Source organism: Pseudopipra pipra, chromosome 3 (assembly GCF_036250125.1).
Source record: "Pseudopipra pipra isolate bDixPip1 chromosome 3, bDixPip1.hap1, whole genome shotgun sequence".
Classification (NCBI taxonomy): Eukaryota; Metazoa; Chordata; class Aves; order Passeriformes; family Pipridae; genus Pseudopipra; species Pseudopipra pipra.
This window is the reverse complement of record NC_087551.1, coordinates 39,328,056-39,343,962: the sequence shown is the minus strand read 5'-3', so window position 1 is coordinate 39,343,962 and position 15,907 is coordinate 39,328,056. Positions and strand designations below refer to the sequence as shown.

The 15,907-nt window shown below is 35.5% G+C and overlaps 1 protein-coding gene across 4 annotated transcripts in view; it reads left to right on the top strand.

Moving 5' to 3' along the window:
* Positions 1 to 15,907, top strand: part of RYR2 (ryanodine receptor 2) — a 394,356-nt gene that overhangs the window by 105,497 nt on the left and 272,952 nt on the right. For all 4 annotated transcript variants that reach the window (XM_064648733.1, XM_064648734.1, XM_064648732.1 and 1 more), the window contains one exon: positions 11,764 to 11,868. In XM_064648733.1, the coding sequence (XP_064504803.1) occupies positions 11,764 to 11,868 (105 nt within the window). The remainder of the gene's footprint in view (positions 1 to 11,763; positions 11,869 to 15,907) is intronic.

Here is a 15,907-nt window from a genome sequence, read left to right as displayed (position 1 = left end):
TAGGACAAAGAAATGTGGCCTAATAACGAGTGAATCTGTGTTTGTTTGAGGTATATAATGTCGATCACGTCTGAAACAGAACTAAAAAAAAGAGTATTAGACACTTGTTGTTGTTTATTTCTTAAGACTTTTTGAAACTTAGGCCTTTTAGGTGGTGATTTTCAATATTTTAGGCTTTTCTTCCTGGTTACTTCCCCAAGAAAAAGGTGGAAGATTTGTGCTTTTGTAACAACCAAGGGCATGCTGTAACTTACTATCATAACAGGAGTATTTGCAACATTAAATTGAAGGTGTTAGTTTATAAATAGTCTGGATTGGAAGAGGGAAGTTGGGCAAGTGGAAGTAGTTTGGAGGCTGAAGATTTATGCTTTTTGTCCCTGTGTTTGAAACCCAAATGCAAGTTGTTTGAGTAACTTTCCTAATGCTGACTGATGGGTTACTGAATACGAATACAAGAAGAACTTCCAGTTTCACAAAAAAAGGAAGAGTTGAGTTATTTTACATTAAAAAATCAGAGACCAGACTGTAAAAAAAGTGATTATGCTCTTAAAGAGTATGCATAAATGCAGAAGGTCAGAGTTCAGGCTGCTTTTCCTGCGAGTTTATCTTTGAATAATTGCTGGAAGTTTGATGTTTGTTTGAAAACCTGTAGATAAGAGTGATGGACTTGCAGTTGATACATGAACAACAGTGACATCTCTAGTCTGTTTTTCTTGCATGAACCAAAATGTCTTTAATATCTGGAGGATGAGAACAATACTCTGGTTTCCCACAGTATGATTAGCAGCTTAAGATGTCCTCCTTATCTGTCATTTTTGGCTTGGCCTGTTCAAATACCATTTACAAGCCAAGAGGAGTTTTATGGTTCTCCGTGCAAGAGCCTCAGTGCAAGGCTCTTGTAGAACAGTGACTCTGTGCAGTCTGCTTTTGCCCTGCCTGTAACCTGCTAATTGGGAAGCTGTGTGAGCTGGAAGGAGTTGAAGCTCATGTTCTGCTTAATGGAGTGTGGGATAGTTTTTCTTTTATTTTACAAAGTGATATTCTTGTAAATATAATGAGTCCCTGTGAATAATGCTAATTGATGTTTCTGAGCTTTAACTCCTTAGAAGGTCTCTTTTTCTTCCCTCCTGGATTAAAGAATATGTTTAGGAATAGAAAGCTCGTTCCATCTTCCAGGTATTTGTACTCTTGTCTTGGCATGTTTACAAAGATACCATCCAGAAAAATGTTGCCTTTTCATGAGAACTGAATTTTTACATGCTATTAAAAAAGAACAGACAACGAATGTCACTGGGCTGATTTTAAAACACTGATACAGTCTTCCCCTAACAATCCTGCAAACTTTACTTCTATCCCACATCTAAATGTCTTTTAATGGTAACAGGGAGTTATGAATTTCAGGTTCTCTTGGTGTTTCTCTGAGTACTGACCAGTTATAATTGAACAGTACACTTTTTACAGCTGGTGATAAGGTAATAATTGTGGGAAATGTGAATCAAAATCAACACCCACTGTTCTAGTGGCTTTAGATAATATAGGATGAATTAGTTTAGATAGTTTAGGATGCTTGAAATGGCTGAGGTGGTTATTGATCAGTAAAAGGAACAAGTTATTTCTGTATGAAGGACAATGGCAAATGTCTGCAGCATTTTGAGTTCCATGAGAGAAAAAGAAACAGGACTAGCACAAGACTTTCATGATATTGGACAGAGGTCCCAGAAAGCAAACCAATATTCTTCTCAATGCAATATGAAATATGAACAGACTTGCCAAGAAACCATTTAAGTATCCATTATTCAATAAATCGGAAAGTCCAGTAACACAGAATTTTTCTCTTTAGTATCTGTAAGTCGAGTAAGTATTAGCCAATACAAAAGGTCTATAGAAATGAAGTCCAATTGCAATGAGGTTTTATTTTTAAATAAGAAACATGCCTAGTGTGATTAGCTGTTGTAAGAATAAAGCTTTATGAGCTTTGAGTGCCATATTTGATATTTGATTTACTCAGCAGTACACTAACAATTAATTCAGCTTCTTTGGGCTGATACAGTTGCAAGAATGTGTACAGATTAATGACTATAAAAGTCTTTGTTAAAATGGCAAAAGAATTCCTTCTCCTTGTGCATGTTTCTGGCTAGTTTATTATGGAGGTTATCTGTATCTATAGTTTCCATTGGAGCTTTGGTTTTCACATACGCTTAACTGTCTGCATAATTCTTACTAGAATTGTTTTATTTCTGTAGAGAATGTGAATTCCTTAGGAGAATTAATTAGAAAGAGTTAATAAGATTAATAAGAAAAACTTAAAAGTGTGTAGATTTTTTTCATTGATTGTTTTTTAGAAAATAAACCAGTATCAAAGACATTTGAAAAGCTGTGTTAAATCCCCAGCACAGACATGCATCTTAGTAGAGGAGTGGAATATCTTTGCTTCGTTAGGTGGAAGTTGAGATATTGGTAAAATAAAATTAAAGCCGTATAGAAAATAATATGTGGTTGTGCGTAATAGGTCTCTGCAAAGGTGTGTAGTTATCATCTTATGTGATGTCAGAATGTGAAATTTTAGAAAGGAAGAACTTGACTGTGGCAGAGGAAGAAACTCCAGGTTGGTGAATGATCTAAATGAATGTGATATTCTCATGTAGGAGTAATATCTGTGAACTTATTGTTATACTCCCTCCTTGAACATCTATTCAAGAGTAACAGGAAAAGAGTAAGAGTCTAGAGAGTTTTCAGAGTCCTTGAGACTGTCTTTACCATCTCTGAATTTTTAAGCCTCTTGCTTTATTTCCTCTTGCTTTATTCACTTCTGAGATAGGTGGGAAATGCATGTGGGTATTTCTGTCTAGACAGTATTTTGTGGCAGCTTTTTTTTTAATTGTGTTACTGAATGATGAGCAGAGAGTCCTTTAAAGCAGGAGTTGGTTGTTTCTTAACAGGTTAGTAACAATATTTCATCACCTTAGACCAAAACAGGAATTATTTGAATCTTTAAGAAGCTGAAAAAATAATCACTAATTACTCTTCTAATTATTCTTTTTGACTTTGTAGTTAATAGAGGTGCATAGTCAAGTAAGTGTTTATTTTTTACATCATGCAGTGGATATTCAAATGCAGTGCCATGCACAGGCAAGCAGAGGCTTTATGTATTTTACATGTTTAAAGATAAACCACAATTTCTGAGTATATATGGTAAAGTTTTTTTTAAGTAGAGATTTATGCTTGGAAGTATTATTGCACTTTTTATCAGCAGTGGAACTCTGACAGTACAGGTCCTTAAATCCTTGGAAAATTACTTGGCAGATAGTTCTTGCTCTTAGGACTCTTAAAACCTTTCTGTCCCTGACCCAAATATTTGCTAGAGTTTCTCTAAGACTACAACCGTTTTATTATTAAAAATACATTTTTTGACTGAACAACTTTCAATATGCCATTCTAATTGATTTGCTTTACATTACAGAGGTAAATGTATGTACCTTTTAAGATAATGTATTTTTTGATTTAATTATAATTTTAAATCAAGTAAATCAGATCAAACATCCTGGAGTGCAAAATAATTTGGGGATCATAACATCCAACCTGAGTCAGAATGGACTTACTACCTTTAAAAGACGTACAACAAGCAGGACAAAATGAATGAAAGAATTGTGATATGGTGTAATATTAATCTTCATAAAGTGGCCTTATAATATATTATTTTTTTGCCAGCCAGTAGGGACTGGCACACGTAAATTTCAATAAAGCATGTTTAGCTTCTGTTAAGGTGGTGGGATAGATTGACAATTCTGTGGGTGGTTGCTTTTAATTTGTTTTGAATAATTTTGTAAATTGAATTAAGCACATAGATGAGTAGTGACTCAAAAGAGAGGTATGTATTATTCATTTTAGCTATAAAAACTGATTTACTTTACATATGTGTAAAGAAAATATTGACTGTTACTATGCAATTTAGTACTGCAAGTACCTAAGTGCATTGTTGCATCTTGCCACAAAGGACTTTCATAGTTATGCATGCTTTGCTACTTTTAAACTCTGTTGCCAGGAGAGAGCTGATCATGCATCTCCTTTCCTTTGTTTAAGGACAAATCAGAGGTGACTCAGCATAAATGTCCAGTCCCCCATTCCAGCAGTATTTGACAGGCACTGATTTTCCTGAATCAGGCTGAACACTGATTTCAGCAACATAAAATGGAAAATGTAATTGACTTAAAACAAAATCCTAAAAAGTTAAAATTTGATGTCCATTATGTTTTATAATTGGTAGTTTATGAGATAAAGAAGCAGGTTTTGCTTCTCTTAGACGTATTGTTTCTTGTTCAAAGTCGATGAATTACTTATAAGAGTTAGTATTCTGGAAGTTAGTAATTATGTTTATTTGGATGTCATTTTTACATTCTATAATTCTACTGTGAAGATTTCATCTATGGGATAAATTTAACAGTAAGAGAATCTCAGCGAATAAGGATCTATTGATTATTATGCAGAGGTAAGACTTCCACTGACACAGGTCAGGCCATGTCAGTTATTACAGCCACAAAATATGTGCACATTTACCCTATTAGTTTGATCCTTAAAGGTTATAGAATTCCTACTTTGAAATATGATTGTTGTAATGTGCATGGGTTATATTAAATCTGGTCAGATATCAGGAAGATTTTCCTCTTGGGGGTGTGCTATGCTTTTCAAAAAGGGGCAGAATAGGTCATCTTTCTGATGCTGCAAGAATCAAAGGATAGCTGATTCTTTCCAGGTTCTAAAGCAACAGTACCCACCCATTTGTTGCACCAGCTGCAAATACAACATAATCTCTAAGAATAAAAGAGAAAGTTAAAGTTTTGGATAATACACGTAAGATTAGCATAATACAATAGAGTTTGCAGGATCAATATGAAGTTAAACAAATCATGTTTTCTTAATTTGAATGTGTGCCCAGAACCTCTGTAGCACTGTTGATCCTATAAGTTTTTTTATTTTACTAATGAGCATGGGATTTTCCTAATTACCTTAAAAATTAACACATTTACACTACATTAGGGTGGCACATTATTAGCTAATGTTCAGCTGAGCTTCTGGCTACAGCAACATATATTGCAAACATATATTGAGTTGATTGACTGAGTTTATCTGGTGATGCTGTAAGTAGTTATATGGCTCCTTACACAATATCACTTTCATCTGTTGCTAAGAGTTTTAAATTTTCAGAGAACAGATAAAAAGGAAACAGCTCTCAGTAATGTAGATATGTTGGACTTATGTGTAGTTAGAAAGGAGACTAGAGGGGAGAGATGGAGGATAAGAGAAAAAAACCTCTTTACTTATCCATTTTAGAGGTGGAATCTCTGAGACCCTTAAAGAAAGAAAACACTGTACTGGGAATCACAACTTCCAAGCAATTAAAACAGTCTGGTCTGTTAATAATGGCCTCAAGACCTGAGTCAGCTCTCAGGATCAAAGCTATTTCCAAGGATCAAAAGCTGAAAAATTGTAAGATGAAACTTTGACACTGTTTTCAGCATAAAGGAAAATACTATAATTGTACTTAAGTAACATCAGTCTAAATAGAAATAGGTTTCTTATGGATCTTTAAATGAGACTGTAAGAGGAAAAAAACCCCAAGAAGCAGTTTCCTTCTGAATGTTGTTATATCTTCAAGTTTGTGCAGCCTAAGTTTCAGGCATACACAATTTTCTTTGCCAATGAGCTCTGTTCCATGGTGACCAGCACATGACATTCACTATGTGAAAATGAGTAGGGAAGGATTTTGGTCTTTACTGTTGTGTAAACTCTTACGGAGATAAAAACTAGTAACTCCTTGTAATCGGACAAAAAATACTGTAGATGAGTGTTTCATATATCAGCAGTATGCTCAGTGTATTAAGATTTTTTTCACTGATGGGTTTATCAAATCTAACACTTCATTTGTGAGAGAGTTCCTCACTTGGAAATCTGGACAAGATGGGGAAACTTTTTATGTGTGACCACAAGAGAATATTTTTTTAAAAATTAAAACAATTGATTCTTTAGGTCAGATTAACAAGGAGATCAGCAGGTGGAGGCATAGGCAACTAACACATGATTCAAGAGAACCACTGAGGACATGGAGCTGTCTTGTGTTCTAGGATTTGAAAATGAATGATTGAAATGTGTTTGGGTCTAACCTCAGTTCCACCACTAGCTGTTTTTCCAGTTGTTTGTCTCCTTTTTCCTTCTACTTTTTTTTTTTTCCTGTGGACCCTATTCTCATTTTATCCTCCTGGTATTCCCATGAATTTTTAAGTTTTATCCCCTTAACAGTTGTCCTGTGAAAAAGGACTCTTTAGAGCTTTCAGTTGTTAACAAGAAACTTTTCACTGTGTGAAAAACAACATATTTCAGGAAGCAGAACTTGACCAGATTGTCAAAGTTTTTCCTAGAGAAAGTGAAAAGCATATTTGTGACAAAGAGCCACTCTCTTGTCAAACTGCTTATCCTAAAACATGGGGCCATTACAGTTTTTAGATATAGTAACCTAAAAAGTTTTGAATGTTGAGAACTTCTCTTCTTTTGAGGGAAACAACTGTTTTGGACAGAATGTCCTATAAAAGCCTCATACAGAAAGTGATAATTTCAGACTGAAATAGTCATAAGCAACTGATAGCAAACTTTTTTAGGAGGTGGCCAGGCGGCCTTCACAGTCTGCTGATGGTGAACACATGAGAGCTTGACACTGTTGTTGGAGGAGTGCTACAGAGAGGACAGTGTTACTTGACACCATCCTTTCCATAGAGCTGAAACTGTAAGCCTCATAATTAATTCTCTGTCTTTTCCACTTTGGGATTTGATGATTGTAGTTTGTCCTATTTGGCTGATGGGACTGGTCGTCAGACCCATATATTTCTGTACTGGGCCCCTTGTTTTGATGACAACCGTGAAAACATGGAAAGCTGTTCCTTCTATATACAGTCCTAGAAATGGATCTTTTTACTTGGTAATATTGAGTGTGTTCTATCACTGTCACTGGACAGAATCTCATTTAAGTAGAAAGGATGACCAGAACGATGGAGATCTATAAATTTAAATGTAACTTGAAAATATCTGGTGGGTTCAGTTTCTTTCAGGCTACTCCCACAAATAGAACTACAGATGTTTTGCTTAAATTCTGTACTAAAATTAATTTTCTGAGCTGTCCTCCTTGGATTCTCAAAGTTAGGCATTTAGTAAATGAGCTAGTTTTAAAGAAAAGTTATGAACACCCACATCTGATTTTTTGACAATGATGCAAATGATAGATGCTTTGTAAATCAGGCTACTTAATTAGGTGATTTTTTAGGCATTGCTATGTGAATATTTAGTATACAGCTAGAAATTAAATACCTGCAAGTCCATTTCATTGGGAATCTGGTTAGAAGAGAAATAAACCCACACCCCTGAGCCTAGGAAAATAACTAAGAAGCTTGCAAATAACTAGGAAGAAAAATTAAGCCGAGGTAAAGCTGCTTATTCTTAGAGACAGAATTCTGTTTGCTGATGTAATTTATTATTCTTCAGTCTTGTATTAATATTTATGAGAGGCAGAAGTTCAGTTTACATTCACAAGATTACATGCAACATATTACATGAGCAGGTCACACATTACTGTGGCTTGTTAGCACTGTGTGACCATCAGAGTAATGACAGTGGGACTGAGTTTTGCATCTCAGCCTCTTGCTTTCACTGGAGTGTGGTATGCTTGGAAATAGTAATTCACTAAAAACTGAAATAGAGTGTAATGAATACATTCAGTATCCATGATTCAGTGTGGGTTGGAATACAGCTAGGGATATTTTTAAATGGTGTTTCAAAAGCTTTACTCAAAACACCTTTTTAATAAAGGGTATGATTATCTAATTTGCGAATCTGCCTCCCACAGAGTAAAGCATAATTTACTATGCAAATATTACTACAGAAAACTGGTGTACACAATAAATGTAGTTTAAAATGATGGGAAGAAATAAAGAATTCACCAATTTTCTAAATAATCCAGCAATTCAGTAATAGATATGCTTTAAAAATAAAGATGACTGTTATGTTATTTAAACTTGTCTAATTTTGTTGATTGGACTGTTACCAACAACAGAACAATAGAAAAAGGTAATATTTATGTTTTGTTCTTCTCCTAGCAGAAATGAATCGCCTTTTAAAATTTAATATAGAATTTCTAGTTTATTTGTGTAATAACTTTTTTTTAAATCAAGCTACTTGCATATTAGTAATTATGTCTGAGTAGAAGAACAAGAAGTGGCAGCCAAAATCATTAATGCTTGAAACTCTGAGATATACAGGAATTACTAAATTTTACTTTTTTAAGTCACTGGGTGTATTTTATGTTAAAATCCATTAAAATATAATTGATTTTGCAAATGTGTGAAAAATAAAATGAAAATAAATTGTTTTGAATACTGTCATTGCTTATCAGAATTTTCCACCAATTTTTTGAAGCGATAAAGATTCCCTGTGCTGTCCAAGGACCTCCTTATATACTCTGTCACAAAACAAAAGAAAAAAACCTTTTTGAAATATGAACTAATTTTCTATGCCTTTGTTTAGAAAGTTACTGCAGCAAAACTAAATACAATGAAAACTGGTGGAAAAGAAGACTGAAGATTGCCAATATGGTTACTTATATCTGTTAAGTAATCTGCTTTTGAGCACTGAGCAGTTTTTGGAGTTATAGATTGCGTTCTATTCTCAAAACAGAGGTGTATTGTTATCATTAAACTGTTGAAAATTTCCTGGTAGTTTTGGTATTTATTAAAAGTGCACTGGTGGCTGGTTGTTGGACATGTAGCAAAATATTTTCTTTAAATTTATTTATTATTTAATAGTGTGCTCATAGTCTAGCAAAGCAATTACTAAAAAACCTGCCTGCACATTTCACCTGTCCTTAAGAATCTGATATTGACAACTGGTTGCTACAGATTTTCCTTATGGACCCTAGAATAAGCAATTACTTTCCAGACTGGGTACTAAAATCTACTGTGTAATTTGTGTGAAGATACCTTTCGACAGGGAATGTTAGACTGCCAGTATAACACAGAATACCTTTATTTTTTGTATTCCGTCCTCTGTCTCTATCTGAGATAATATGAGAAATAAGGTAGACAATCAGAGGTCTGGCAAAGACTCTTTCCTTCCTCATTTTTATGCTTTGAAGAGATGGGAAATGCACTGTGAATAATGTTTGGTATGTTTAAATGAGGGTTTAAAAATAAGCTGGAATTATTGTTTTATGGAGAGGGCTATTCAAAATAGGAACTTTCAGTTTGTGTCTGTATGCCAGCCTGAAGCCTCATCTTTTAAATCCAGAGCTTTAAAAGCATCAGCATTGAAATGGAGTGTATAGGGGTGAGCAGAGCTGTAACTGAGCTAAATATATTGGCAGCTGTGCATCTCTCCCGCATTTGTCCATGCTCTGATTGTTGTACATGCTGTGATTGATGCAACCTTCCCCTTTTTATCTTCAGTAGAGCAGATCTGGGTGAGGAACTGCCAGAGAGGAAGGTCCAATTCACATGCTTACTGCAGGCATCAGTAGCTGCGTCTTTCTTCAGCTCTTAGGGGAAACACAGTGCTCTCTTGGGGCCACCAGGTGTCTAGGCATACGTGCAACAGAGATGAGGTGGGATAATGTGCTCTCTCTTTTGTCTCATGAAAAGGAAACTGGCTCTAACACTTTGCTAGACTGTAAGAAGACAGTACCTCTTCCACTTAATTAAAGCAAAATGGTATCATACAGTTCTCCTTTATTACTCTCTGGCAGCAAAAAGTGTGCCTTACTCCCCTATGAGAATAGCTGAAAAATGTTCATTGGGACTTCATAGCTCAGTTTAAATGGGGAAGGAAGAAAGTGCTCCTGCCTGTCTTGAACATAAGGGAGAATGAAATGGATGAAGGGGTGTCCTTGCTATGTTAGCTTGATCAATGTGTGAAATGATGTGAGATTTTCTGTATTTGAAAGTGTATAACCTATAGGGGAGGTTCAGTAGTAAAAAAAATGGTAGGTCCAAAATCATATGTGTGAGACATTCTGCCAGCAAAAATCCTGCTTAAGTAACAATAATGAATGACAGTGGGAATATTGTTATGGAGACTTTGTTTGCTTATAGTTGTTTGCTTATAACTAGATACAGGAAGTGTAGCCTTGACTCATTTCTGAGCACAGTGTACAGAGCATCTTTTCCTGTTTTGTTCATACTCTTGTTTGTCAGTCATTCAGTCTTCACTGGGAAGAACTGAGGGTGAGCTGGACTGTTAGGTAGTTTGTTTCTGTGAGACTGTCTAGAATGGAAGATTGTCCTCACATTTACTGAATAGAAGCAACACCTTGCAACCCGCAGTCTTTGAGTTCTCTCCTTCCTGCAAAATTAATTTTGCATTAATTTTATTGAAATATAAGTAGTGGAAGATAATGAAAGATTTGTTATGTGTTAAAAAACCCCTAAATTACTGTACTTAGTAGGAATGAACAGCAATTTAATAAGCTGTTAAGGGTATGAATAAACTAACTTTTGAAAAAAAAGTGGGAAAGAAATGGTTTTCCAACTACCTTTTGCAATTTGGCTTTGGAAGAGGTCTCTTCACATTGTGCACAGTTTGAGTAAATGTACGATTTTACATCTTCAGTAGGAAAAGCATTCATGGTATAAAAAACTGATTTCCAATAGTGAATAAAAGTATTACTAAACTACAATATGCAACTAACTGGAAAAGAAAAAGAGACGACATATGAAAGAATTTCTGGAGGCAAGTAAAGGTATGTAGGAGTTGCATATTCTATTAACAGAAGAAAAGATCCCCACATAAAATCTGATTTTACTTTGCTACTTTGTAACTTAGACATTGCTATTACAAACCTCTTTCAGTTTTATATGAATTTTTATGATAGTCTGGAAAATTATCTTTTCAATAACTCCATGATATTTTTTTCAATCATGACAAATTAAATATTCATTTTTAAAAGACTCTTTAGTTTTATCCTGGTTAGAGCAGACTATTGTGAAGCATACTGCCCTGCAAGGCTGAGAAACTGCTGGCCTGGCCTTCATACTCTGTGTCGAATGTTTCTGCTATGAAAATTCATCTTGACCTTCATCACAAGGATGAGGTCTGGCTACGACCAGTAGCCTAAAGACTGAATTTGGTTTCCCTTACAGTCTGAGCATAATGCCTGAGGCACATGTTCCGTATGCTAATGTCCAAGCAGACATTTCGCTGCTTTGCTTGGCAGTTCTTCTACTCCTAATTTTCTCCTGTAATTTTTTTTTGTATGACTTGTATTGCTGCTCCTATTCCTTTCAAGGAACCCCTCCAAGAAGAGTCTGCTTCCATCTTCCCTGTAACCACCACTAGATTTGTAAGATATCTCTCCTCCATCTAGGCTTGATCAAGCCCAGCTCCCTGCAGGCACACAGGGTGAGTGCACCAGCCCTGCCAATCCTGGTGATCTCTGCTGAACCTGATGAAATTCACTGGTTTCTTCTTTTATTGAGCATTTCTTTCTTTCAGTGACAGAGGACCATGTACCCCAGGTGTCAGCTTACAAATGTTGAGCCAGGGGAAGAGTTGCTTCCCTTTGTTTGCTGGCTAAGACTTAGCTGTTGCAGCCCAGTATGTGGCTGGCTTTCATAGCCTCAAAGATATAGCAGAACTTTCAGATTCATGGAAAGTGAGGGAAAATAGAGGCATTGGAAATTGCTATTCAGCAAATCTGTTACTAATGTGATCTCATGGGTTTTTATCACCTAGAATGTTCCACCTGATTTGTCCATCTGCACCTTTGTGCTGGAGCAGTCTCTGTCAGTACGGGCCCTCCAGGAAATGCTGGCTAACACAGAAGAGAAGGCAGAAGGGGTAAGTTATTAAATATTCACTTTTTTTTTTCATCTTGCAAAATACTACTTTTTTTTCCCCATGGTACCACGATTTTCATGACTGTCACAAGCTTATAGCATCAACAGCTAAATTTTCCTCCCTTGCTACAGGAATGGTCTGTTTTGTGAGAAATTATAAACACTTGCAGCTTCCACTGAAGTTTGCCAGAGTTGTAAATTCACACCAAGTTCAATGTGCTGTGGGTCAGTATAGAGCTAAAAGGATGCTTTAATTTGAGATCTTATAATGTGTCATATAAAACTTGATCACTTCTTCAGGCAGCTAAGCTTTCTGAGCATTCCTGGCTGTATCACATGAGACTGTCAAGTGTGCTGGTTTTCTCTAGAAATAATGAAATTGTTCTGTGTGGCCCGAGCTAAAATGTCCTGTAATAGACTTTTAAGCTGGAAATAGAATATTACTGAGTCTCAGTGGACAAGAAATATGGACAATAACGCATTTTTGCAGTCTGGAAGATGAAGGATATAGGAATTAATCAAATCCTATAGGAAATATTATTGGTTTTAATAGGAATAAATTGTCTGACTAGCAAATAGGAATTTACAAATAAATCATAGTAGTGTAATTAATGTTCTCTGCTGTGTAATTAATTTGATTTGTTTTGCTGTTGTTGAATGTTCCATATATGCTTTGTAGTGTTAATTTGAATGCTATGCTCCAGCTCAAATCCTATAAACTTTAAGTGAGGAAGAGTGACTGTAGGCACAGGAGTGAAAGCTGGCAGAAGAGAAGCATGTCTGATATTTCTGGGAATGCCTAGAGAAAACAAACTTTAAACTAGTATAGGGTAGTTAGTTCTATAACATGCAAGGCACTGAGACTGAAAATGATATTTGGGAAATGAAGTCTGGGAACAGTCCCATGGATGATCCAAAGTGTGTTCTGTCAGTGAGAATTTGTTCCAAGGATTAAACAGTAAGAGAATGAAAAGCACATCTGAGGTAGAAGAGGTGGTACCAGTGTAATCAGAGACATGCTTCTAAACCCCTCTTCTCCTAGTCTGTAAATGCTGAAACTAAGAGCAACGAAATCCACAGTGATAAACAAACAAACAAATGCATAAATAAAATAAAAAGGACCAACACATACAGGCATAATGTCAAAAATCACAGTCCAGACTGGAGGATGTGCAGTGATAACTACGTACAGCCACACGTGTGAAGTAGAGCAACAGTTTTCTTGCTGTTTGTTCCCAGCAGATGTGGGCAGGAGCAGAAATTAAAGAAAATGTAGAGGAATGTGTGTTAAAGTAGTGCTATAGGGCAGAATACAGTGAATGAAAAAATGTTCAGTTTTCGAATATAAAGTATTGAAACTTCTCTTTAAATTATAACATCAATTGGCAGATTTTCTGTTGCATTGTCTTTAGTAGAGTGTTGTGGTCAAGTGTTAAGTGAATATTTATTTTTAATATAGAGATCATACCCAGGGAACGCTGGAGAATGAATAAACTTCTCTTCAGAATGATTAGAAACTGTTAGGTTGAGTATTCTGCTGGGAAGAAGGAGACTAAAGAGAGCTTTCTAGAGGTCGCAGGTGGAATATTTGCACTAGTTCTGGACTATTTTCTGCACTAGATGTGAGCAGAAAAAGACTTTTGTAGGGCACAGTGACTGATGAGACTTACCTTGTTTGATGGTAACCTGGTATTTTCTGGAAACAATTACTGATATTTTCTGTGCATAACCATGAAGGTCAGAGTTGTGGGCATTCATACCCATGCCTAAATAAAACTGATGGCAGCTGTACTGATGTACAGTGCTTGTACTCACTGGTCTTCTGAGATGTGCACAAGAAAGATAAAGCACTGGTATGAGCGTGGTCATTAAGTGGCTGTTAGCTGTTTACAGAGTATTTTACTGGGCTCTCAGCACCTGTTAAATGCCAACACTAGCAGAAGATACAGAGCTACAGCTATACCAACACAGATAGATGGTTTTCACTGAACCATAAATATATTCCTGCTGCAGAATTTGATAGCTTCTGTACAAATGCATCAGGAATATGCCTGTGCGTCTCTTGCATGCTAATATAGTGATATTAGACAAGATTAATCTTGAAAATAGTAGCTCGTAGATAAAAAAATTAATGTTGTTGTCAGTATTTTTCTTTCTAATAAGTCAAAGTCAAGAGTGATGATGATACAAAAATGACTGAATATGTACTTGCAGATAAATTAAAAGAACTGGCATTTAATATCTCTATGTAGTTTCTATGAAAAATATACAAAGTTTTCCTTTACATTTATATTTGTATATAATAAGGAAGGTACTTATATAGACAGCTTCATTTTTCTTTGAAATAGCTGTTAGGACAAGTTTTAAGAGAAGAGGTAATTTTGTGCATACATCTGAAGCACTGTTATCTTCTTGGAGAAACTTCATTTTTTTATTAGAATAACAGTGTTTCATTTCATTTAAATGAAAGTATAGCAATTTCTTGAGAGATTGTTACTATAAGATGGTTTCAGTATGACCACAGTTTTCTAATGGAAAGAATCCTGCAAAGGGAGGTCTTTTCAGTCCTCAATTACTTTTCATTACATTAGAAATCATTAAGGCTGCTGTGCTTATAAGTGGTCTCCTTGCACTGGTTTGCTTTTTGAGTTATGTAATCTCTTGAATGCTATGTTTATATAACAGGCATTCTTGTTATATAACAGGTAAGTTAGCAATAATGAAATGGTTGAGTAATATAAACAAAATCTCATGCTGACTTGAGTCAGAACAATAAGCAGCTTTCTTGTGACTAAGAAAGAATAACTGTGTACACTAATTGGATTTAATGCTTTTTCTCAAAACCAGACCTGTACATTGTATGCTATTACCTGTCTCACCTTTTATGATGAGGAGGGTGATTTCCATTTGTCCTACTGTATACCCAGGAAATGGATATTGGATACCTTTGCAATAAATACCTACCTTTTTTTAGTGCAAGAATCCCAAAATGAGAATTTCCATACTTCATGAGATCAGTGATCCATCTGAGTGATCCATCAGTGATCCGTCTGAGCATACCTACTTGCCTCTCCTGATTCGGCTAAATGCTAATATCAAAGGCAACAGTGGAAAATGAGTGAAATTTCATAAGCAAGTGCTCTGTTTCTTCTAGCCCTAGGCACTGAGTAGTTACTTTGTGCTCCTGAGGTTTTATCATTTCCCTGTAAAATACTATTCTTAGCTCTGGTAGTTTATTAAAACATTGAAATTCATAGCTTGATTTGGTTTTGGTTTCAAAAATAAAATCACAACTTTCTTTGTTTGCTCAGGTAGCATTATTTACACTTTCCATTTTGAACAGATAATTTTTTTTTCATTTTGCTGGGTACCAGAGTGCTATATGCATGTACCACTTATATTAGTTCATCTACAGGAAAAAAACAAAGAGCAACAAATCAGAAATAGAGAAGGAAAAAGGGAGGAATTCTGAGGAGAGAGAATAGTAGATAATTATATAAATGAAGACTATCATTACATAGTCCAGAGTGCCCAGAGTCTGGACTGTGATCTTAGGCAAGCAGAATTACAGATGTACTGTCCTAGACAGGCCTACAGCCTAGGTACTATTTTGTAATAATTTTGGCTTGTTTTTTGAGTGTAGCTTTTTATTGTTAGTAAAGCAGATGAATGATGGAAATGGAGATCCTTATGTTTTTATAAAGCATTTAAGACCATAAAAAGTCTTCAGCCTGGTTGTTAAATTTTTCCAGTGAACCTTCTTTGGAACACTAAAGCTCATTAGACTGAATGATCCTGAGAAAGCAAATGCACAGCACTCTGGAATAATTCTTTTTCCCTGGTTGTTTTGTTTGGGTTTGGTTTTTTTTCAAATCATGTCTTCCTTTACTAGATTCAAGAGCTCTAACATTTAATACTTTCTTCTTGTGAAAGTGATGAAATGCTATAATCAAATCAGTTCCTGGAAATTTTCTGTAATTTTATTAGGAAATGAAGCCTGGCCATCTATCCATTAGTACTCTTGAATTCAGTAACTTCTG